The sequence below is a fragment of the Sander lucioperca genome, chromosome 21 (genome assembly GCF_008315115.2).
Source record: "Sander lucioperca isolate FBNREF2018 chromosome 21, SLUC_FBN_1.2, whole genome shotgun sequence".
Taxonomy (NCBI): Eukaryota; Metazoa; Chordata; class Actinopteri; order Perciformes; family Percidae; genus Sander; species Sander lucioperca.
In genome coordinates this window covers 27218775-27243772 of record NC_050193.1, presented here as the reverse complement: position 1 = coordinate 27243772, position 24998 = coordinate 27218775, and the positions used below count along the sequence as shown (strand labels likewise).

The 24998-nt window shown below is 44.8% G+C and overlaps 1 protein-coding gene across 5 annotated transcripts in view; it reads right to left on the bottom strand.

Moving 5' to 3' along the window:
• The window catches only part of LOC116065484 (microtubule-associated serine/threonine-protein kinase 1-like), a 92952-nt gene that overhangs the window by 40841 nt on the left and 27113 nt on the right, over window positions 1-24998 (bottom strand). For all 5 annotated transcript variants that reach the window (XM_031321034.2, XM_031321031.2, XM_031321032.2 and 2 more), the window contains 3 exons: window positions 11499-11593; window positions 9077-9152; window positions 6659-6731 (listed from right to left, as the gene is read on the bottom strand). In XM_031321034.2, coding sequence (XP_031176894.1) covers window positions 6659-6731; window positions 9077-9152; window positions 11499-11593 — 244 coding nt within the window. The remainder of the gene's footprint in view (window positions 1-6658; window positions 6732-9076; window positions 9153-11498; window positions 11594-24998) is intronic.

Below are 24998 nucleotides of genomic sequence, written 5' to 3'. Positions count from 1 at the left end.
TTTCGTATATGTTTGTTAGTGCATTTTGGGTTCATTGTTATTACTGCAGAGTAAGCCCAGTTTCAATTTCAGCAGCAGAATAGAAATGGTAGTAATAGTGGGCCAAGCTAGGACAGTATGTATAGCACATTTCATACACAAAGCAGGCATTCAGAATTTTTTTTGCAGGGGCCTGTGCCCCAGTAGAGCTTTATGTCTAGCAACGCCCCTGGAAACCACCGATAGCAAACGGAGAATTTAAATGTTAATGAAAGATTCCAGTGAGCCTCGGGCCAGACCCATCAATCTGTCTCCCAGACAAACCTCGCCTCGTCTCCTCATTCTTCATCAGAGCAATGACACCTGGACCTCCTCCTCTTACTTTGTTAACCCGAAAGATCGATCAGTGATTAATCACAGGTGACAGACGAATTGACAACAGTCAGACTTAAAAGGCTCGGATGGAACGAGAGCGAAGACTCAACTTGTCTTTGTAGAAACACCCAGACATGCTTGAAACAGACAGATGGTATTGCGTTTGCTCTACCTATCCATTTCTCTAACCACTGTCTTGCTAAGTGATATAATGATCTATGTGAAAATGTTAACCCTCCTGTTGTCCTCAGAACAAATTTGACCCATTTTTGACAAGTTTCTGTATCAGAAATGTGGGTTTCTTTCAACCGAATTTTCAAAATAAATAACGTGGATGGTTCCATACAACGCTCTTCACAAGTAAAATAAATGATCAGTTAACTACTTTCATTGAATGTGGGTGTTATATAATAATATTTATAGCATTTGTAAAAAAAAAAAAAAAAAAAAAAAGGTTGGAAAAAGTGACAAAAATGTCGGACAAGGCTTAAAAAATGTGGGGAAAAAACAACAAAAATGTCAAAAAGTGCATAAATAATGGACAAAACCATCGGAAAAAGTGACAAAAGTGTCGACAAAAAGACGCCCCAAACGTTGAAAAAAAGTTTTCATTGTACATTTTGACCGACTAAAACAAAAAGGTGAATGGTCGTCGGGAAGACAACACAAGGGTTAAGAGGAGCAGAGAACTGAGGAGCACCACAGCTTAGTCTCATTAATCAAAGGCAGGGCATTCATTTCAATGAAATATCTTTATGTTTCTAATGATAGAATATTAGCTATATTTAGCCTGTGGTAAAATTACACCGGAGCAGATCTATCTCTCCCTCTCATTCCACCGGCCTGGCGCTCATCACTTTCCCCTTTCTGTCCTCCTCCCTCCATCCATCTAACCCTCCCTCCATCCATCCAACTAACCCTTCACCATCCATCTAACCATGCATCCATCTATCTAACCCTCCCTCCATCCATCCATCCATCCATCCATCCCTCCAGCCATCCATCTAACATTCATCCATCCATCCATCTAACCATTCATCCATCCATCCATCCATCTAAACCTCCATCCATCTAACCATTCATCCATCCATCCATCCATCTAAACCTCCATCCATCCATCCCTCCATCCATCTAAACCTCCATCCATCCATCCATCCATCCATCATCCATCTAACCCTCCATCCATCCATCCATCCAACCATCCATCTAAACATCCATCCATCCAACCATCCATCTAAACATCCATCCATCCAACCATCCATCTAAACATCCATCCATCCAACCATCCATCTAAACATTCATCCATCCATCCATCTAACCCTCCATCCATCCATCCAACCATCCATCTAACCCTCCATCCATCCATCCCTCCATCCATCTAAACCTCCATCCATCTAACCATTCATCCATCTAACCCTCCATCCATCCATCCATCTAAACCTCCATCCATCCATCCATCCATCTAACCCTCCATCCATCCATCCATCCATCCATCCATCCATCTAACCCTCCATCCATCCATCCATCCAACCATCCATCTAACCCTCCATCCATCCATCCCTCCATCCATCTAAACCTCCATCCATCTAACCATTCATCCATCTAACCCTCCATCCATCCATCCATCTAAACCTCCATCCATCCATCTAACCCTCCATCCATCCATCCATCCATCTAAACCTCCATCCATCCATCCATCCATCTAACCCTCCATCCATCCATCCATCCATCTAACCCTCCATCCATCCATCCAACCCTACATCCCTCCATCCACCCATCCATCCATCCATCCATCCCTCCATCTATCCCTCCATCTATCCATCCCTCCCTCCATCCATCCATCTAACCCTCCAGATGGAGATGGAGAGCAGGATCCAGGCCTCTGACGCTGCTGTGACGCAAGAAACATAAAAAAAAAATAAAAAAATAGAAGTGACAACATGCTGGAGATGGATAAGGTTTAAATGTTTTGTGTGAGTGTTTTTAAGTGAAAGATTTAAAGGCTGATGAAGAAGCTTGCTTTTAACAACCATGAGATAATGCCAATGGAGTGAAATGAAGTCTTGGCAGTGTTGGTGGGAATCTGACAGATGGATGAAAAAGGAGGCTAGACATTACATCTGTGCTAATTACAGTAAATTATGTCAGTGGTTCCAAGCCTTTTATGCTATGACGTGCCCCCAGAGTCAACCCCACCAGACATACGATACGACTTTATTGTCAGCCAGGGCTGAAATTCTTTTTGCATCCCTGGGTAGCTCATATAAAAAAGAGGACATAGACATACATACATATAGACATACATAAGATGAATAACACAAAAGCCATACATGAAACATTACCACAAATGACATAAACACCCAAATAAGGAGACAAAGCATACATGTATAACAACAGAAAATGACGTGAACACACAGACAAGGTCTTGGAGACTTGCAACCCTGAATAAATATTGCACTGGATTTAATGTAGCTGGTTTAACAATAGGACAGATTGATGTATGAAAGAGTTTTTAAGTCTGATGTGATTGAAAGAATGAACTCTAAAGCGTCTGTTTGAAGGCAGAAGCTGATATTCTCTGTGCAAAACATGTGAGCAGTCATTTGAGATATTCCTGGCCAGTCTGAGCAGACTATTATTGTGAGCTTCCTGAAAGGAGTGTGCTACAGGTAGTCCCATAATCTTTGAACAAATTTTAATTTGATCAAATAGCTTTGTTTTATTTTTAACTGATAGGCTACTCAGCCAAGCAGTGCTATGATAGAGCATGATACTCTGAATTACTGATGTGAAAAACAAAGAAATTATTTGGATACTAGCTCCAAATGATCTCAATCTACGGAGAAAATAGACATGCTACATGTTCCAAATGTCCCATGTTCTTATGCATGGATTTTAAACAGGACGTTATTTAAAGCTTTAGTGCGCAACTTTTTGATATTGATGAACGTCCGTTACATTCAAGCCGTTGCCAAATGAGTTTCTACAAAGCTAATTAAGACTATCAGCTCCACACAACTCTCTCTGTATTTCTCAGTATGACTATGTTCAGAAGATTGTGTCGTCCGGCGACTTTCATGCACAGAAACTGGAGTGAAGATAATGACCCCTTCTGAAGAGTCCATCATGTGTTTTTAATCCTCCGTGTCCTCCTTGGCTACTAGCAACTGCGTTGGGGAGGGGTGGGGGTGGTGCACGATCGCGGAAGGCTTGTATCATGTGGAGGCGCTGACAGAATTGCTGTCATTACTTAGAATTCCTCATGGGGGCGACAGATACTATCAGGGTGGGAAATTAACTTTATTGCCACTTCTATTTTTTACCAGCCACTTTTTCCGGAATTCAAATTTATAAAAGAACTAGCATATTTTGAATTGCTTCAATACATTATTTTTTATTATTAATACATATTTTATTAATATAGGCAAATAAAAAGTGATGTGAAAAAAACCCTGCGAGACCATGGTAAAATTGTGTTTGGTCAGTTTGGTCAGTTTGGTCATATTCTACAGTAATTGTAAGCCTACATGTTTAATGAACAAAAAAAATATTGACTCATCTCTCAGTAACATAGCATTAAACAGTCCCTCCAGGATTTCGCAGCCTTTTTTTTGAGATTGTTGCGGCCCAAAATGCCTGATTTTGCGGGAGCTTTTGTAAAACATTGTGATAAAAGTTGCAATGTCTTTTGTATTTTTGTTGCAATGAAGTTGCGAGAGACAGTGAAAGTTGCATTTTTGTATAGTTCTTTAAAAATAAAAAGGAAACTTATTTTGGGAAGAATAAAATGACTCTGGGCTGAGTTTTCCTAGTAACCAAAAAGGCTCAGGATGCTGCAAATGTTGGTATAATATGAAAATGGCTGGTGGATTTAAGACAAAAAATAATAATTTATTGAATGAATCAAATTTGAACATTTCTGTCAGTGGCTTGTTAGTTAATTTCCTAACCTGGCCTGGGACACATTCATATGGTTTGATAAAGTACTTATTGGACTTTAACTTATCATTGCACTTACAATAATGACCGTTAGCTGTCCTCAATTTAGGTCATCGTGTACATCTCATCTCCGTTTTTTCCTGCATCCACCGTGTGTGTGGGTGTGTGTGTGTGGGGGTGTGTGTGGGTGCGTGGGTGCGTGGGTGTGTTGTGGTTGTGTGTGGGTTGGGGTGTGTGTGGGTGCGTGGGTGTGTTGTGGTTGTGTGTGGGTTGGGGTGTGTGTGTGGGTGTGTGGGTGTGTTGTGGGTGTGGGTGTGTGTGGAACTGAGCAGCAGAGAGCCGACAGGATTAAAACAGCAGCAGCTTTCAGCAACTGAAAAATCGTTCGAGCGTACATTGATGTTTAATACAGGTTGGCAGGACGGTCTGAAATGTTTTACACGGTCTTTCTCTGTACGTTTTGTCAATGCTCCACTTGTTCGAAATGTAGGCTACCTTCTCTTTTTCTTTACTTCGCCCTCAACAGAGTACATTCATAGCTAATGCTGACTCCGCCTCTTAACACCGGGATATGTCGCCACATGTTTTTAACCGATAATTTTCGTTTCGTCTGTACCTCAGCTCAGCCACATGGTGTCACGGACGATCGCTGAAAACTACTTGACAAAAGTAGTTGACGGAAATATGCGGAGTCAAAGCCCCGGCTGTGAACGGTTTAATTTCCTATAAGTTCTTCACAATAAAAGTCCTCCGTTACTTTGGTATTTAATGTTTTTATTATGAAGCAGCAAAATCCAGAAATGTTGGGCAGTCATTAGCAGTAACGTAACGCGACTCCTATAAGCATTGTGTATTGTTACTTAGCAACAGCATTCTTTGACAAAAGCTCTCCAATCCGTTATGAGGAATGTTTTACAATCCACCCACCACTGTGGCTGGTATACAAGGCAAAGTCACCCGCCACTTTGAAAAAGTACCCGCCATTGGCTGGTGGCGGGTGCTAATTTCCCACCCTGGATACTATGTCCTATAGCTTTAAAGCTGCAAGACGTAGAATAAAAAAAACAAAAAAAACACCAGAATTTGAAGTAGAGTGAGACCTCTTCCTGCAGCTCTCCCTCTGCCCTCTCTGTTTAGCCCCCCCATCTGGCAAGCACGGGCTTGCACCAGCTTCTCGTTCAGATAGCAGCGATGTGAGAGGAAACGTAAACGCGGTAGATGAGCCGGTGTTCGTGCTAGGCTAAAGGCTAACCCTAGCAGACCTGCTCTCCCGACTGTTTTCATAGGAAATGTTCCCTGGATAATAAACTGGAAAACTTTTTTTACACAACTTCTTTCCTCTATATACTGTTTATAGATAGACTACAGCTACAATATGCTGAAAGATTATTATGAATTTCAAAGATAAACTGCCTCCCCCCAACTTTAAAATGACCAATTAGCTATGTAAAAGTGGATATTGTTACAAAAACTGAATTTTCAATGTTTAAAGTGCTCATATTATGCTTTTTGTCTTTTTCCCTTTCCTTTATTGTGTGATATATATTTGTTGTGCATGTTATAGGTTTACAAAGTGAAAAAGCCTAAAGTCCACCCCAAAGGGACTTACCATCTCCAACAGAAAACACTGTTCACAAACTGCTCCAAACAGCTCTATTGTAGTCCAGCCTTTACTTCAGAGACAAACGTGGTCACTTTGGAACACATGTTATAATGCTCGCCTAGCTGCTAGCATGGCACGCCCTCATACTCTGCTTCTGACTGGCTAGTAGTCCTTACCTAGGTACTGTCAGGGCACGCCCTCATACTCTGCTTCTGACTGGCTAGTAGTCCTTACCTAGGTACTGTCAGGGCACGCCCTCATACTCTGCTTCTGACTGGCTAGTAGTCCTTACCTAGGTACTGAGCATGTGCGACTCCCAACAAAGATAGAACAGAAGTGAGAGGTCTCACTCTGTAGCTAAAACAGAGAGCTCAACACACAGGGTGAAAAGAGGAGCTGCAGCAATGTGCAGTACAACAAAAATATGGTGTTTTTGGAAAATTAAACCATTTCTGATATAACCTCTAAATACAATTATGAACCTGAAAATGAGCATAATATGAGCACTTTAAGTTCAAGGTCAAGTTTGTATTCGTACTATGAAGCTAGACGTTTCAGCTGTTTATCTGTTACATTACGGTTTCATAATTTTTAGATAACTATGTAACTGTGTATTCTCCTCCTTAACATATAATGTGGGTATTTACGTTTAAATCAAATCATAATTTCTATTTCTCTATTGAGTTTTCTGGGGGTTGATTTGTCTGTTGAGCTATTTCACTGGTTGGGAATCTCTTATTTATGTGATGAGCAGGTATTTACCGTCGAGCTGGGAGTGTTGGTGCCGTATCCAGAAGAGGGCAAAGACGCCAAAGACCACCGTCGTCCGTCCGCTCTGCAGAGAACACAAATGTTAACATCACCTAAAGGTGCAGTAGGTAAGACTTATAAAACTAACTTTCTGTCATATCTGCTGAAACTGACCCTATGTTCCAGTAGAACTACATGAAGCAGGTCATTTAAAAAATAAATCCAGCTCCTCTGGCTCCACCTACAGCCTGGAGAGAGATTTACAAAAAGCCACAGCTCCCTGTTCAGATGCACCAATCAGGGCCAGGGGGGGTGTCTAACTGTTCAGATGCACCAATCAGGGCCAGGGGGGGGGGTGTCTAACTGCGTGTCAATCACTGCTCATGCACACGCATTCATTCTCCCTTGTGGGGGGAGGGGCTTAGGAGACCGTTTTGGGCTTTAGCGGAAAGGGGGGAGGGACTGAGAAGTTGTCGATGTTAAAATGTTTTGGCTAAGTCCTGGATCTTCCCAATCCTACCTACAACACCTTTTAAAAACCTGATGCATAAATTTTGTCATAAAACCCCAGATGATATTCGCTTGCCTGTCTCATGTCTTTAATATTTGAAAGCCTGAAAAACAACCCTGACAACCTATTTTTCACATACTATGTTGACACGTTTCAATTTCAGCTGCACGAAAGACATGTCATTCAGCAGATCGATGACTTATAACACATCTGGTTCGTCCCAGGGGCTTTTCTCAGGGAAGAGAGCACAGAAGACTTAATCATTTTGCTTTGCGATCGCACAGCGAAGGGCAGGCAGATGGATTTGATGAACGATGAGAGAGGATTTACACTCCCAACACTGGGTGTCTGACTGTCTAAGGAGAGACAGAGGAACACAACAGCCCTCTTCACATACATCTCTGCCTATAGAACACATGAGAGGGAAGGCTGGTCCTTGTTTATGTATCAGAACTACAGCCTGACGCGAAGCGTAAATGTAGCAATTTGATAGAGATATTCGTAGATATTCGACAAAGGGTAGTCACAGTGTCACCAGAGCAGCTTGAATAACCACAGAGACACTGTGAATGTAATGACTCGGCCCTGTCATACATGAGTCTATATCCACGACGTTCCACTTCTGGGATTGCTTGGTTGCTTAGTTGGATTCCGGCGGATTTTACTCATTTAGGCCGGATATCCGTTGCCTTCCTCTTTCTTTGTGTTGGCGTTCTAAACTCCGGTGGATTTGTGAGGACTATGGTTAACTGCTCCTCAGATCTCTGCAGGGTAAATCCAGACAGCTAGCTAGACTATCTGTCCAATCTCTGTCTGTTGCACGACTAAAACTACTTTTGAACGTACACATTCCACCAAAACAAGTTCCTTCCTGAGGCTATTTTGCAGAGGCGCCGTTACTCCGTCCGGCACTTAGCACCGCCCAAGACGATTGTGATTGCAGCGCTGTGGAGGAGGGTCTGACAATGCGAGACTATACATGAGTCAGCCTGTTACTCTGCGAGACCCTGTGAGTGCAGTGGGAGGATGTGTGAGACCTCGCACAACAGCAGATCCACACCTCTTCTGTTCTCGGATGCTCACTTGTACTCCGCACTCCCGTCCCTTTGTCTCACGCTGATTTGACTTCTGTCTGTCTCACTTTCTGTCCCTCTTTCTGCTAGGGCTGCACAATTAATCGCAATTGTATTGAAATCGGAATATGGACTAGTGCAATATCTAAATCGCAGAGGGGCGCAATATTTGTTAATGGCAAAATATGTGTTAAACCATTCTGAATCAAGTATTGTGGTGCTGCAGAGATGTCCCGGCCTACAAATCCTATCCTACAGACTAAAGAAAAAAACCTTTGTTTGGTACAAAAATCACACTATAATCATTTTAATTTCTTTCAATGTTAATAATTTTCAATGAAAATGAGAATAATGATACAAAAACGATCATTCACGCCAATATTGTGAATCATATCGCAAACGCAATATCAGCCAAAATAATCGCAATTAGATAATTTCCTCATATCGTGCAGCCCTACTTTCTGCACATCGCTGGCACTAGCCAACATGGCTAGTAGTTTTTTATTTAAAGTTACCAGCCAATCAGATTGTCCACTAGCCACATTTCTTTTTCCTAACTAGGCTACTTCATTTCAGCTCCTCTGGTTTGTTAGCATAGCTCGTAATCAATACCACGCACGCTAGACGCGTAGCCAACGGTTGTATGACACGTCACGACATAGTGTTCATGGGAAATGTAGGATTAGTACTACAAGCACAACTGACTTGTCGCATAGTTTTTGCAGCCGGCTGATTCAAACAGACGCAGTGTTGAATGCTTAATTCATCATCAGCCAAATTGGCTAGTAACTTTACAATGTTATATTCAATTTAAAGCCCTGGTAGTAACATTTATAAAGCAGTGACCTTCTGGAGGAGGCGAAGGAGAAGTGTGCAGGGTTGCTGGGAGAAAAGTTCCGCGGGCTGTCCAGAGGGCTGCTTCCTGTTGGGACAAGACATGCACACAGGATGAGACACTAATGCTGCTTCTGAATCTATGGTTCAATCCAACAGTGGGACTCTTCATAGTCATTGGGTAGGGTTTAAGGCAGGGGCGTCAAACTCAACTTCACTAAGGGCCACACTGGAAAATAAAGAATCACATCAAGAGTCAGACATGTAGAGATGATTGATATGCTTTTATTTAATCGAAAAAGTCAAATATCTTTGAATGTATTATTGCATGTCTCATATAGTCTTCTCTCTTACAGTTTGGTCGACATAAAGCCCTAAAAAAGCCAACAAAAAAGTTCCTTAGCCATCATAGGAAAAAAGCCCTCAAAAACATTGGGAAAAGATACAAAAATGTCTGAAAAAGTTACAAAAACGTCGGGAAAAGTGACAAAAACTAGGTGGGCCAAAATGTATTGTGAACTTAAATTGATATGCGGGCCGGATCAAAATCTGCGAGGGGCCGGATTTGGCCCGTGGGCCTTGAGTTTGACACGTGGTTTAAGGGGTAAAAGGGTGTGAAATTAATTTCTTAATTAATTTTTCCTAATTGTTCATTTTTAGACTGATGACTGCTTTGTAGCCAAAGCTTTTTATTTAGTCTGCATTGTTCTGTGAAGAGTAATGTGGGTGTTTTGATTAATGGACTGACAGCTTTTTGCATAGATGAATGAATCAAGCCAGCTAATTATATAATAAGGGAGCATGATGTTTTATCTGCACAACCCTTTAGGTATCAGTGTTGGGGATCAGAGAGTATGTGGCAGTGACACTCAAACCAACAACATATACGCATATTCCCCAAAATGTCAAACATTACTGGGATTATGATTCTTTAGTCAGTTTCAGTTCAAAGACCCAAATAAATCCTTTAAACTTGTTGTTATGCTGGGGGAATTATGTCTTTCTTAATTACATATTTTGGAATCAGGTTAGAGGTTAAAAAAGTTTAAAAAAAGTAAGAGGTTAAAAAAGTTATCCTGTCTCCCAACAATAAAATGAAGGAGACAACGTCCCGGCTGGGGTGTGATGTGCCAGTACTCACTCCGGGACTTTCACAGGAGTTTCACCCAGGAGACCGGGGATCGTGTCCTGCGTGTCACGTTTCCTAAACCCAACTGTCCTGTTCTTCTTTACCTAAACCCAACTGTCCCGTTTATTTTTACCTAAACCCAACTGTCCTGTTCTTCTTTACCTAAACCCAACTGTCCCGTTCTTCTTTACCTAAACACAACTGTCCCGTTCTTCTTTTCCTAAACCCAACTGTCCCGTTCTTCTTTGACTAAACCCAACTGTCCCGTTCTTCTTTTCCTAAACCCAACTGTCCCGTTCTTCTTTGACTAAACCCAACTGTCCCGTTCTTCTTTTCCTAAACCCAACTGTCCCGTTCTTCTTTGACTAAACCCAACTGTCCCGTTCTTCTTTGACTAAACCCAACTGTCCCGTTCTTCTTTGACTAAACCCAACTGTCCCGTTCTTCTTTACCTAAACACAACTGTCCCGTTCTTCTTTTCCTAAACCCAACTGTCCCGTTCTTCTTTTCCTAAACCCAACTGTCCCGTTCTTCTTTACCTAAACACAACTGTCCCGTTCTTCTTTACCTAAACACAACTGTCCCGTTCTTCTTTACCTAAACACAACTGTCCTGTTCTTCTTTACCTAAACCCAACTGTCCCGTTCTTCGTTTCCTAAACCCAACTGTCCCGTTCTTCTTTGACTAAACCCAACTGTCCCGTTCTTCTTTGACTAAACCCAACTGTCCCGTTCTTCTTTACCTAAACCCAACTGTCCCGTTCTTCTTTGACTAAACCCAACTGTCCCGTTCTTCTTTACCTAAACACAACTGTCGTGTTCTTCTTTACCTAAACACAACTGTCCCGTTCTTCTTTTCCTAAACCCAACTGTCCCGTTCTTCTTTTCCTAAACCCAACTGTCCCGTTCTTCTTTACCTAAACCCAACCGTCCCGTTCTTCTTTACCTAAACCCAACCGTCCCGTTCTTCTTTACCTAAACCCAACCGTCCCGTTCTTCTTTTCCTAAACCCAACTGTCCCGTTCTTCTTTACCTAAACCCAACTGTCCCATTCTTCATTTCCTAAACCCAACTGTCCCGTTCTTCTTTACCTAAACCCAACTGTCCTGTTCTTCTTTACCTAAACCCAACTGTCCCATTCTTCTTTACCTAAACCCAACTGTCCCATTCTTCTTTACCTAAACCCAACCAATATGACGCTAAAGGAGACTTTTAGCATCAATAACAAACGCCAAAGGCACCTTGACCAAGCGTCCGTATTTTAAGCGATGGGAGTGAGAATGTGTTGGTCAGTTACTATACGTACCGATGTGTCCGGGGAGGGGGAGAGGGGAGTGTGGGCGAGGCAGCGTGGGAGATGTGGTGGTCAGGATTAGACTTTTCCTGTTGCTTGTACGGCAACTGTAAAGAAAAAAAGAGAGATATATGCATGTAAACATGAGAGGATCCTGCAATCATAGTGTTGAGGTGAGCACAGCATTTTATAAGACCGTTGTTGGAAAACTACCACATTACCTTTCAGAACTGCTTTGTCACCTAATCAGACACGTTCTGCTGACTGCTCAGCCATTACTTCATGTTACACAAGCTCGGTCTTATAGGGAATTTTAAATTCTTAAATAAGGCCCTAACGCCTGTCAAATCTGACTCAAATTAATTCCCGCGCCTTCTTTCAGCGGACTTAAGTTTACCAGAACACAAGGATCAATCTGAGACGAAAAGTTCAGTTAAGCAAGTTTACTGAAGTCCAGCATTTAAGTTTACAGAACACAATTGTGACTTCACAAAATGACACTGAGTTTCCCTAACCACAAACAAAAGTATACGGAGTTCAAGTCAGCAAAGTCTATGTCAGATTATGAACCCCGTCTCACTCTCTTCCTAATCTTTTATCATCTTGCTTGAAGGCGTCCCCCTCCTATCTCCCTCCTGTCTCCGGGCAGATTCTCCAGCTCGGTCTGAACTTTTAATTTTAGTGCACCTGACTCATGGAACAAAATACAGCCCCTCCTTTTAACAAAATCAACTCACTTGTACCTTTTAAACATTTTAGAAATCTGGGTTTTTAAACCTCCAAACTTCTACTTCTAATTGCTTAACATGGTTGCATTTTCTTTTACATCCTAATTATCTTTAATAAATTTCCAATTTAGAAAGTTGTAGTAGCTTTCTATTGATGGTGTTGCTTCTTTTCTGTGTTGTTTTGTTTGTTTCTTTTCTGATTATTAAAATTTCCCTCGGGATGAATAAAGTATCTATCTATCTATCTATCTATCTATCTACTTTGTCTTTGTAATTGACTGGATGTCGTTGTAAATGAGGGTCGCCCCTCCATGATCTCTCGAGCATAAATAAATTAAAAGCTTGACTGAAAAAATGAAATGAAATCTATGTCTCTATGCACGGATATGTGCACACTGTAGCTGCACGCAAAGGTGCAGCAGACAGCTTACTGTATGGGGCACAACAGCGATAAAGAGAAATCAATTTCCTCAGTCATCCATCCCTGTCTGCCTTCTCTCAGCCAAGATAAAAAATGAGAGAAGAGAGTGGAACAAAATGAGGCAAAGTTAGACAGAAAAGTGGTGACAAGCGGGGGAGAAAAGACAGGATAGATGAGAATGGTACAAAAAGGAAAACATCCACCTTTCCGTGACCTCGGCTAATTATGTTTTAGCCTCTTAAAAGCAGTCACTATCACACTGAGTCACCTCAAATCTGCCTGTGGACTCCACTTCACGCTGCTCACGATATTACTGTATCCAGCTGACACACCATTATGGAGTAAATTGAGCAAAGCTTTTTGTATTCCTTTTGCTTTTTTGTGTGCAATGTTTTTTATTTTGTCAGAACGCTCACACTGGGCCAAGGGTCAGTTTAATCATTCAATTAAATTACATTTTATTTATAGTTATCAAATCATAACAAGAGTTATCTCAAGGCACTTTACAGATAGAGTAGGTCTAGACCATCCATCCATCTTCCATCCATCTTCTTCCGCTTATCCGGTAACGGGTCGCGGGGGTAGCAGCTCCAGCAGGGGACCCCAAACTTCCCTTTCCCGAGCCACATTAACCAGCTCCGACTGGGGGATCCCGAGGCGTTCCCAGGCCAGGTTGGAGATATAATCCCTCCACCTAGTCCTGGGTCTTCCCCGAGGCCTCCTCCCAGCTGGACGTGCCTGGAAAACCTCCCTAGGGAGGCGCCCAGGGGGCATCCTTACCAGATGCCCGAACCACCTCAACTGGCTCCTTTCGACGCGAAGGAGCAGCGGCTCTACTCCGAGCTCCTCACGGGTGACTGAGCTTCTCACCCTATCTCTAAGGGAGACGCCAGCCACCCTCCTGAGGAAACCCATTTCGGCCGCTTGTACCCTGGATCTCGTTCTTTCGGTCATGACCCAGCCTTCATGACCATAGGTGAGGGTAGGAACGAAAACTGACCGGTAGATTGAGAGCTTTGCCTTCTGGCTCAGCTCTCTTTTCGTCACAACGGTGCGATAAATTGAGTGTAATACCGCACCCGCTGCGCCGATTCTCCGACCAATCTCCCGCTCCATTGTTCCCTCACTCGCGAACAAGACTCCAAGGTACTTGAACTCCTTCACTTGGGGTAAAGACTCATTCCCTACCTGGAGAAGGCACTCCATCGGTTTCCTGCTGAGAACCATGGCCTCAGATTTAGAGGTGCTGATCCTCATCCCAGCCGCTTCACACTCGGCTGCGAACCGATCCAGTGAGTGCTGAAGGTCACAGGCCGACGATGCCATCAGGACCACATCATCTGCAAAAAGCAGCGATGAGATCCCCAGCTCACCAAACTGCAACCCCTCTCCACCCCGACTACGCCTCGATATCCTGTCCATAAATACTACAAACAGGATTGGTGACAAAGCGCAGCCCTGGCGGAGGCCAACTCTCACCTGAAACGAGTCCGACTTACTGCCGAGAACCCGGACACAGCTCTCGCTTTGGTCGTACAGAGATTGGATGGCCCTGAGAAGGGACCCCCTCACCCCGTACTCCCGCAGCACCTCCCACAGTGTCTCCCGGGGGACCCGGTCATACGCCTTCTCCAGATCCACAAAGCACATGTAGACCGGTTGGGCATACTCCCAGGCTCCCTCCAGGATCCTTGCGAGAGTAAAGATCTGGTCCATTGTTCCACGACCAGGACGGAATCCGCATTGTTCCTCTTCAACCTGAGGTTCGACTATCGACCGAACCCTCCTTTCCAGCACCTTGGAGTAGACTTTACCGGGGAGGCTGAGAAGTGTGATACCCCTGTAATTGGCACACATCCTCTGGTCCCCCTTTTTGAAAAGGGGAACCACCACCCCGGTCTGCCACTCCTTAGGCACCGTCCCCGACTTCCACGCAATGTTGAAGAGGCGTGTCAACCAAGACAACCCCTCCACACCCAGAGCTTTAAGCATTTATGGACGGATCTCATCAATCCCTGGGGCTTTGCCACTGTGGAGTTGTTTAACTACCTCAGCAACTTCCACCAGGGAAATTGACGACAATCCCCCATCATCCTCCAGCTCTGCCTCTACCATAGAGGGCGTATTAGTCGGATTTAGGAGTTCCTCAAAGTGCTCCTTCCACCGCCCTATTACCTCCTCAGTTGAGGTCAGCAGCGTCCCATCCTTACTGTACACAGCTTGGATGGTTCCCCGCTTCCCCCTCCTGAGGTGGCGAACGGTTTTCCAGAAGCACCTTGGTGCCGACCGAAAGTCCTTCTCCATGTCTTCTCCGAACCTCTCCCACACCAGCTGCTTTGCCTCTTTCACGGCAGAGGCTGCAGCCCTTCGGGCCCTTCGGTAACTTGCAACTGCCTCCGGAGTCCCCTGGGATAACATATCCCAGAAAGACTCCTTCTTCAGTCGGACGGCTTCCCTGACCACCGGTGTCCACCACGGTGTTCGTGGGTTGCCGCCCCTTGAGGCACATAAGACCCTAAGACCACAGCTCCCTGCCGCAGCTTCAGCAATGGAAACTTTGAACATTGTCCACTCGGGTTCAATGCCCCCAGCCTCCACAGGGATGCACGAAAAGCTCCGCCGGAGGTGTGAGTTGAAAGTCTGTCGGACAGGGGCCTCCTCCAGACGTTCCCAGTTCACCCGCACTACCCGTTTGGGTTTACCAGGTCTGTCCAGAGTCTTCCCCCACCCTCTGACCCAACTCACCACCAGATGGTGATCAGTTCACAGGTCTGCCCCTCTCTTCACCCGAGTGTCCAAAACATACGGCCTCAGATCAGATGAAACGATTATAAAATCGATCATTGACCTTTGGCCTAGGGTGCTCTGGTACCAAGTACACTTATGAGCATCCCTATGTTCGAACATGGTGTTCGTTATAGACAATCCATGACTAGCACAGAAGTCCAACAACAAACAACCACTCTGGTTTAGATCAGGGAGGCCGTTCCTCCCAATCACGCCTCTCCATGTGTCTCCATCATTGCCCACGTGCGCGTTGAAGTCCCCCAGCAGAACTATGGAGTCCCCTACTGGAGCCCCATACAGGACTCCATTCAGGGTCTCCAAGAAGGCCGAATACTCCGAGCTCTTGTTTGGTGCATACGCACAAACAACAGTCAGAATTTCCCCCCCCACAACTCGCAGGCGTAGGGAGGCGACCCTCTCGTCCACCGGGGTAAACTCCAACGTAGCGGCGCTCAGCCGGGGACTTGTGAGTATCCCCACACCCGCCCGGCGCCTCACACCCTGGGCAACTCCGGAGAAGAAAAGAGTCCAACCCCTATCCAGGAGTATGGTTCCAGAACCGAGACTGTGCGTAGAGGTAAGCCCCACCAGATCCAACTGGTAGCGCTCCACCTCCCGCACAAGTTCCGGTTCCTTCCCCCACAGAGAGGTGACGTTCCACGTCCCCAGAGCCAGCGTCTGCTGCCCGGGTCTGGTCCGTCGAGGCCCCTGACCTTCACTGCCACCCATGTGGCAGCGCACCCGACCCCAGCGGTTCCTCCCACAGGTGGTGGGCCCATGGGTTGGAGAGAGAGGTGCCACGTAGCTTTTTCGGGCTGTGCCCGGCCGGGCTCCGTGGCAAACCCGGCCACCAGGCGCTCGCTGACGGGCCCTCCATCTGGGCCTGGCTCCAGACGGGGGCCCCGGGCTTCCTCCGGGCAGGGTCACATCATCTCTACCTCGTTTTTTCATGGGGTTTTTGAACCATTCTTTGTCTGGCCCCTCACCTGAGACCACTTTGCCTTGGGAGACCCTACCAGGAGCACAAAGCTCCAGACAACACAGCCCTCAGGTTCATAGGGACACACAAACCTCTCCACCACGATAAGGTGATGGTTCCCGGAGAACCACACACTATAATTTACAAAGACCCAACAATTCCAGTAATTCCCCCAAGAGAAAGCATTTAGTGCGACAGTGGCGAGGAAAACTTCTTTTTAGGGAGAAACCTTTTGTGAAGGTAAACACAAGCGGCACAATTGCCCTGTTAACTTAGATTGTAGCTTGTTTCGCCACTGTCGACTAGCCTGGTCCTACCAGACTCTGGTCCATTAGCCTGGTCCTACCAGACTCTGGTACATTAGCCTGGTCCTACCAGACTCTGGTCCACTAGCCTGGTCCTACCAGACTCTGGTCCATTAGCCTGGTCCTACCAGACTCTGGTACATTAGCCTGGTCCTACCAGACTCTGGTCCATTAGCCTGGTCCTACCAGACTCTGGTACACTAGCCTGGTCCTCCCAGACTCTGGTCCATTAGCCTGGTCCTACCAGACTCTGGTACACTAGCCTGGTCCTACCAGACTCTGGTACACTAGCCTGGTCCTACCAGACTCTGGTACACTAGCCTGGTCCTACCAGACTCTGGTCCATTAGCCTGGTCCTACCAGACTCTGGTACACTAGCCTGGTCCTACCAGACTCTGGTCCATTAGCCTGGTCCTACCAGACTCTGGTCCACTAGCCTGATCCTACCAGACTCTGGTATACTAGCCTGGTCCTACCAGACTCTGGTCCATTAGCCTGGTCCTACCAGACTCTGGTACACTAGCCTGGTCCTACCAGACTCTGGTCCATTAGCCTGGTCCTACCAGACTCTGGTCCATTAGCCTGGTCCTACCAGACTCTAGTACACTAGCCTGGTCCTACCAGACTCTGGTACATTAGCCTGGTCCTACCAGACTCTGGTCCATTAGCCTGGTCCTACCAGACTCTGGTCCACTAGCCTGGTCCTACCAGACTCTGGTCCATTTCATTAGTCCAGAGAGTCTGGCCACTCTCCATTGACAAGTGTTAACTTCCTTGAAGGCGGGTACTCTGTTGAAGTTTAAAACTATTGGATCTGCCCAGAGCCACTCTGGATCTGACATAACCAATCGCTAACGTTTGGTTGTGACGTTGGCTTAGCATCGCTAGCGTTAGCCTTAGCCAAATCCTTCACCACTAACGGAGCAAGCTGGAAAATCAAACTGTTCCCGAACCCCGTGGGGAGGAGGGCCACAACATCATGGCCACCACTCGGGCTTTAACTTCTGGATATTCGGCTGCGTTGCCACAACGGACCGAATGGCTTCGCTCGCATCTTTCTCCGCCGCCATTACAGAACTACAACTCAAACTAGAGCACGACCTCAACGTCATCGTTCTCAGCCACTCCTTCTGTTCACTGATTGGAACGCCAAAGATTTGGCCGGAGAAAACCCAAGAATATACCGCAAAGGAAAATGAAAATTGAGCGGAAGTGCATAGGAGGGAGGAGCCAGTCTAGCTGCTGACTGTGGTGATCTCACCAATGTCAAAGATTGTTGTTCCCATCACGTCACTTAGACACAAAAACAGGAAAATAGGGTCCAGGTTGGAAAAATCGGTAGTTACCCTTTAACTCTGGTGTTGTCTTCCTGTCGACCATGGAACTTTTTGATTTTCTAGGTCAAAATTTTAACTTTTTTTTTTCAACGTTTGACTCTCTTGTCACTTCTATCCAAGTTTTTCTTTTCTTGTCACCTTTTCCGATGTTTTTTATAGATTTTTTTCTGCGCCTTTTGATGTTTTTGTGGGGGGGGGTTTTCTCCACATTTTTTTTATCTTATTCCGACGTTTTTTGCTCCCGAAGCATTTAACCCTCTCCTCGTCGACTGAGCAACTTTTTGTTTTTCAGGGTCAAAATTTCACCTTTTCAAGTTCACCTCTGATGCCAGATCACAAAGTAAAGATTGTCTTTACACCTGTGCAACATCAGCCAAGATTTATCTTGCACTGAGCATACAAATATGGTGAAAACTGAAGAAAAAAAACTTGACAGCTGATTGGCTGTTGGGAGTATAACCAGCAGCCAATCACATCTGGCTTTATCTTCTGCTTCTCATCAGCTACCAATTAAAGGATAACCCTAACTTCATATTCCCACCTAAAATATTACAATAAGTTCACAAAACGGAGTGAGCACCATCACATCTACCTGTAATCATTATTCTAACCGCACACAGGATGTCCTGATCGATCAGATCTATAACTAGCCTTATGGATATTGATCACATGAGCCAATAGGTTGAGTTTAACATGCAGGTCCAATAACTGCTGTTGTGCCATTTCACACTGTCTAAGCTGGATCAATTATATCCTAACGTTGTTCTATAACCTAAAAGCTTTTTTTTTAGTTTGAAGCTGCAATGACCTCCCTGTAACACACTCCCTGACCCCCCCCCAGCTGATCCCAGTCACATCATGAGTGCATGTGTGCGTCTCAGTGTGTAAGATCCAACAGAGCGTCACTGACTTTCATTACTTCAGGAGTAAGCAACCTTTAAACAATCTGTCTGGAGCCACAAAACATATTTGAGCCTTATAATGAAGGTCTTTCATTGCCAGACCTGTCGTCACACCGCTGTGCAGTAAAGACTGGCTACACCACTGATACATTCTGGGATAGGAGAAAAAAAACTAGGGATCGACCGATTATTGTCGCTGCCCGATAATTGGGCCGTTTTTGACAGTTTACAGATTATCTGTATCAGCGTTTTATTTACCTAATAACCGATAAAGTTAATGAATTAAAAAGGCTCCAGCTCTGTGTCTGTCCCTCTGCTTCGGTTTCACTCACCACTGAGTCTGACTTAATGCCCCCCCCCCCCAGCAACAGTGGCTCTGCAAAATAGTCTAAGCAAATACATTCAGACACATCTGGCCAATGACGTGTGAATGTTGTCACACGACTTGTGTTGCTGCATTTTGGTTCTTTTCACCAACTCATCAACTGATTGGGACCAGGGCAAACAAAGTGGTTTGAAAAGGAACCGAAACGGCTGAAATATGCTACAGTGTATAGTTTTTTGCCCTTGGTCCGGACCAAATGAACCGAACTACAGATGTGAAAGCGCTAGGCCCACATCAATAATAAATGAAATTTAAAATGTTAAGAAAAATAACCATTATTCAGTTACATATAACTTATTGTCAAAGCCACAGGGGAGGCACAGCGGCTCCGGAGCCGCAGGTCGCCTGCCCCTGCTTCAGAGAGACAGAGAGAGGCGAAAACAAAGTGAAACCGAGCAGCAGGGCTGTTTAATGGATTCTCAGTGCTGCAGGAAATCAATGGAGGCTGGCTGTAAACACTCAAATACACGCAGCGCTTGGCCTTGAATTTCTCCTGTAGCGCTGTCACTTTCCCTGCTATGTATGAACATGTAGGCTGGGCTCAACTGGCGTGTATTTACTTTACGCATCCAGCAAGTATGCTGCTGCAGATGCAGAGTCCAAATTTCAGAGCGATGCCCGGTGGGTGTTTCTTGCTCGATGGTCATTCGAGATCAAGGAGAGGGGAGGGAGGGGAGAGGAAAGGGGAGGGAGAGATGCACTCCACTGCACTCAGTAATTCTGGATTGTACGTGCCGTTGCTGAGGGATGCTGGAGGATGAGGGAGGAGATGTGCAGAGAGATATAGGGGTGTTAGCTGGTGCAATCGAGACATGAAAGCGAGAAGAGGGAAGGTATACGTTTAGGGGAACGGGGTGACTGCAAATTCAGTTGGACAAAAAAGAGAGAGAAAAACAAGGATTAGAGATGCAGTTTAAATGCGCTCATCACACATACAGGCGCAAGGTAAACATGACCCAGTTTCTTTCCATTGTCACACACACACACAAACACACACACACACACACACACACACACACACACACGTCAGCCGAATTTAGGGTTTTGTTCTTTGTCTGTTTCAATCTCAGTTGTCGACATGCAGCCGCTCAGAGTTTCTGCACACCCGCCATTATTATCACCTTCACTCGCTTAGGTGTCCACCTCAAATGTTGTTGCTCAGACACACACACACACACACACACACACACACACACACACACGTGCGTTTCACTATCTTTGTCATTGACATAATGCATTCCCTAGCCCCTTATCCTAACCTTAACCATCACCACTAAATGCCTAACCCTAACCCTTACCCTCACCCTAACCATAACCTAATTCTAACCCTAATCCTAAAACCAAGTCTTAACCCTCAAACAGACCTTTAAAGTTGTGGGGTCCAGCATTTTGGCCCCACAAAGCTGTCTGGACCCCACAAGTATGCTGTATTCGTGGTTTTTGGACCCACAAGAACACACACACACACACACACACACACACACACACACACACACACACACACACACACACACACACTAGACAAGGCATTAACACGGGGAATATTGTAACATATGCCTCTTGCAATGTTACATTAAGGCACAATTGAAGCTTTAATCATTTTATCTATATGCGGTAGTTGTAAGGTTTACATGTTTGTGCTATTTCTTATTTTTATGCTGTCATTTTAAATTTCACAAGGTTACTAGGTTACAGTATCTAAGGTAACATTGCAGCTATAAAGCCCATCAGGAGTACGGCTCTAACAAAGCCAGACAAACAGGCACCTTCATCCTCTGCATGTTCATACTCCTCCCTCTACTTACTGTAACAGCAAGGGCACCATTAATATTGATCCAACCAAAACCACCCATTCATATGAAACCTCACAAATGTAGCCGTGATGCACAAAGTCAAAGAGAAAGTAGATCTGAGGCAGAGAGGAGGAGGGATTGTTGTAAACACAGAGACAGATAAGAAAGAGAAAGTGAGGCGCGAAGCAAGAGCACTTCAGAGAGAAGAGGTGGCGAGGGAGGAGGGAACGGCTGGCGAGGAGTCGGGGAAGTGTTTACCTCCACAGCGTGAGGAGAGCATTGACTCAGTGGGAGTTAGAAATGATAGCAGTGAGTACATCAGTGAAGATGTCGGTGGAAAAAAATGAAAGGGACTTTTCAGGGAAGAAATGAAGGAGGAGAAAGGCATTAGGAATCAAACAAGTATCACACATTCAGAGCTTTTGATTTCATTTTCGGATTACGAATCCCACTATGGCCACGCCAAGACCCGCCCTTCAATAGCATTTACTGGCCAGGCGTCCATGCTTACACAAGGTAACGTAACCCCATTTGTACAGGTCCTATCCCCTGACCAATCGGCTATCCTAACCTTAACCACTCAAGGGCAAAGCCTAACTCAAACCAATCGAGTTGCTTTGTAGGGCGGGTCTTGGCGTGGCCATAGTAGGATTCGTAAATTTGAAGAGCTCCGGGACGCCACCTACCAGCGGCAGTTGTTCAGCCGCCAACAGGTGACTGTGAGCCGGCTACAGGCACCCCCAGATGACGGTCCTTTCAGGGGCCATGGTAGTGAAGTTTAGCCAGAAAAAGTGAGCGCCATGCGGCCCTGACAGTTAAAACGACTAATTAAGTTTAGTAACAATATCATGGTTTGGATTAAAACACTCCCGAGGAACGAATGAGTGTTTCCTGGGTGAAAGTATTTTGTTTTCACTGCGAAGTGAAATCCGCTCTCCGGCTTGAAAGCGCTGTGTTTTCCATTGGCTATTGAAGTGCATATTTAAAGGTCCCATGGCATGAAAATGTCACTTTATGAGGTTTTTTTAACATTAAAGTGCCCATATTATGAAAAAATCACTTTTTCTGGGATTTGGGGTGTTATTTTGTGTCTCTGGTGCTTCCACACACATACAAACTTTGAAAAAAATCCATCCACGCTGTTTAGAGTGAGATACGGTTTCTGAATGTGTCCTGCCTTCAGTCTCTGGGTGAGCTGTTCAAAATCGGCACGGCTTGTGACGTCACAAGCCGAAACGAGCAAGCTAACCGCAACCATTAGCTCGTAGCGTTAGCATGCTAACGCTAATGCTAACGCTAGCATGCTAACGCTAGCATGCTACCTCGTTCTTAATAGCAAAGCACTGCTACAACACACACAAGTTCACCATAATCTACAAAAGAACTACTTCCATGTGCGCCCTCATTTAGAAGTCTCCCAGCTAATCCTGCCTTGTAACTGACTGAAGTTGTAGAAACAGCCTTTCTTTTACTGTCTATGGAGCTAGCTAGCTGACATGAGCTACATCTGAGCTACTGGGCATGTGCAAGTGCAATCAAAGATAGTACAGAAGAAGAAGAAGAAAAGAGTTCTCACTCTGTAGCTAAAACAGAGACCAGCTGAAAAGAGGATCTGCAGCAGTGAGAGAGAGCACTGCAGTACAACACAAATATGGTGTTTTTAGAAAATTAAACCATGTAAACCTATTCTGGTACAACCTTAAAATACAATTATGAACCTGAAAATGAGCATAATATGGCTGCTTTAATGAGTTTCCCCAGCCTGCCTATGGTCCCCTAGTGGCTAGAAATGGTGATAGGTGTAAACCGAGCCCTGGGTATCCTGCTCTGCCTTTGAGAAAATGAAAGCTCAGATGGGCCGATCTGGAATCTTCCCTTTATGATGTCATAAGGGGAAAGGTTACCTCCCCTTTCTCTGCTTTGCCCGCCCAGAGAATTTGGCCCGCCCATGAGAGAGAGAGAGAGACATCATGGCTTTCAAACGAGGAAAGTGGCAGTTGGTCAAGACCACACCCCCACCCTCCACCTTGCCCCCCCTCTCTCCTCCTCAATAGCATTTAAAGCTACAGACACAGAAATGGCACATCCTCAGGAAAGCTCATTGTGGGACTGGCTCTAGTGGCTGTAATTCTGCATCAAGGCTGAATTTCGGGAGAGAGACTTCAGACTTCAGATACAGTATTAGGGGACCACTAAGGTCTATATAAAAGAGACTTCAGATACACTATTAGAGGACCACTAAGGTCTATATAAAGAGACTTCAGATACAGTATTAGGGGACCACTAAGGTCTATATAAAGAGACTTCAGATACACTATTAGAGGACCACTAAGGTCTATATAAAAGAGACTTCAGATACACTATTAGAGGACCACTAAGGCCTATATAAAAGAGACTTCAGATACAGTATTAGGGGACCACTAAGACCTATATAAAAGCATCCTAAAAGCAGCATGTCATAGGACCTTTAAATAAGCTACTTTTCACTTGTACTTGAGTAGATTTTTATACTGGTAATTTTACTTGTACTTAAATAAAAGTTCCTCAAAGTAATAGTACTTTTACTTAAGTAGAATATTTTTGTACTCTTTCCACCTCTGGTTGTTCGGTTTGGAGAACTGGTTGGCAGTTCCAAATGAACTGTTTAATATGTCCCACGTCTCGCACGGCACATAATGCAGTTTACCATGACAACAGTGGCAGATTGAGCATTTGAAAATCTGAGAACTTTTAATTAATTGATTAAGCATGCAATCAAATGATCATTTTTTAGCTGTAGAGCTAAGGTATGACACCAGAGTGATGTATGTACAGGATATAGACGGTATTTATTGATTCCTATTAGTCTGTCCAAGTCTCTTTACAGCAGTAAATCTAACAATATTGTCCAGCAGTAAAAGGCCAGGACAGAGGCCAAAGTGGTTATGGTTTAGGGCCTGAGACCCAACACTGTCCTCTGCTTCATCACATTTACAATCGACTGCAATAAGCATTGTGTTAAATGTCAAAATCATTGCCTGGCCTAAAACACAATGGCAGGGAGATAAGTCCAACATACTTTTAAAACCCTTTCACCAAAAGAAGTCTGTTTCTATAGAAGTCTATGAGAAAATGAGCCTACTTCTCTTATTTGTTAGTTAATTATGGTCCTGTTTATTTTAAAATAGACGATAAAGCAGGGGATGCTTTAGGACCTGTCAATCAGGACAGAGGCTTAGCGATGCTAATCATGCTAACACTGTGGACATTAAAATAGACCTCAACTTGTTTCTGGGTGTTTTCATCTTAAACTTGTATACTCTCACTGTGTGTTTTTACATCAGCAAAGTTAACTGGAACATTTTGGTCGCCTAAAAATGTCCTGTTCAGCGTTCTGCCAAACAAGCTAGCTAGCTACCGCTAGTATTAGCTAGTAACTTAAGGGAAAAGTTTGCCGATTTTCTGTTCTGCCGTACATGCAGATAAAAGGGCGCCAGTACCCGGAGGTCTGCGTTTACCTGTCGCTAATTCTTCGCTCGATGAGTCGCTTCAGAAGGGTTGAAAACCTTTCCCTCTTTAGCGTTTAGCTTAGCGCAGCGCCATAGCAACCATCAACAACACTGGCTTGGCCGCGTCATCCTCCCCAGCTCCACTGTATCTTTCAAAAATGGTCACGTCACTTCAAAAACCAAGATGGCGACGGCCAAATTGCCAAACTTGAGGCTTCAAAATGGCAGTACACAAACCAATGTGTGACGTCACTGATGCTATGTTCATTATCTTTACGGTCTATGTTCCTTCCCAGGTTCCTCAGCTCTTCGTGGTCCTAAACATCCCCGGACAGCATTTCAGTCGGGATTTGGAAAGCTCAAATCTTCGGTCTCAGTCTGGGGAAC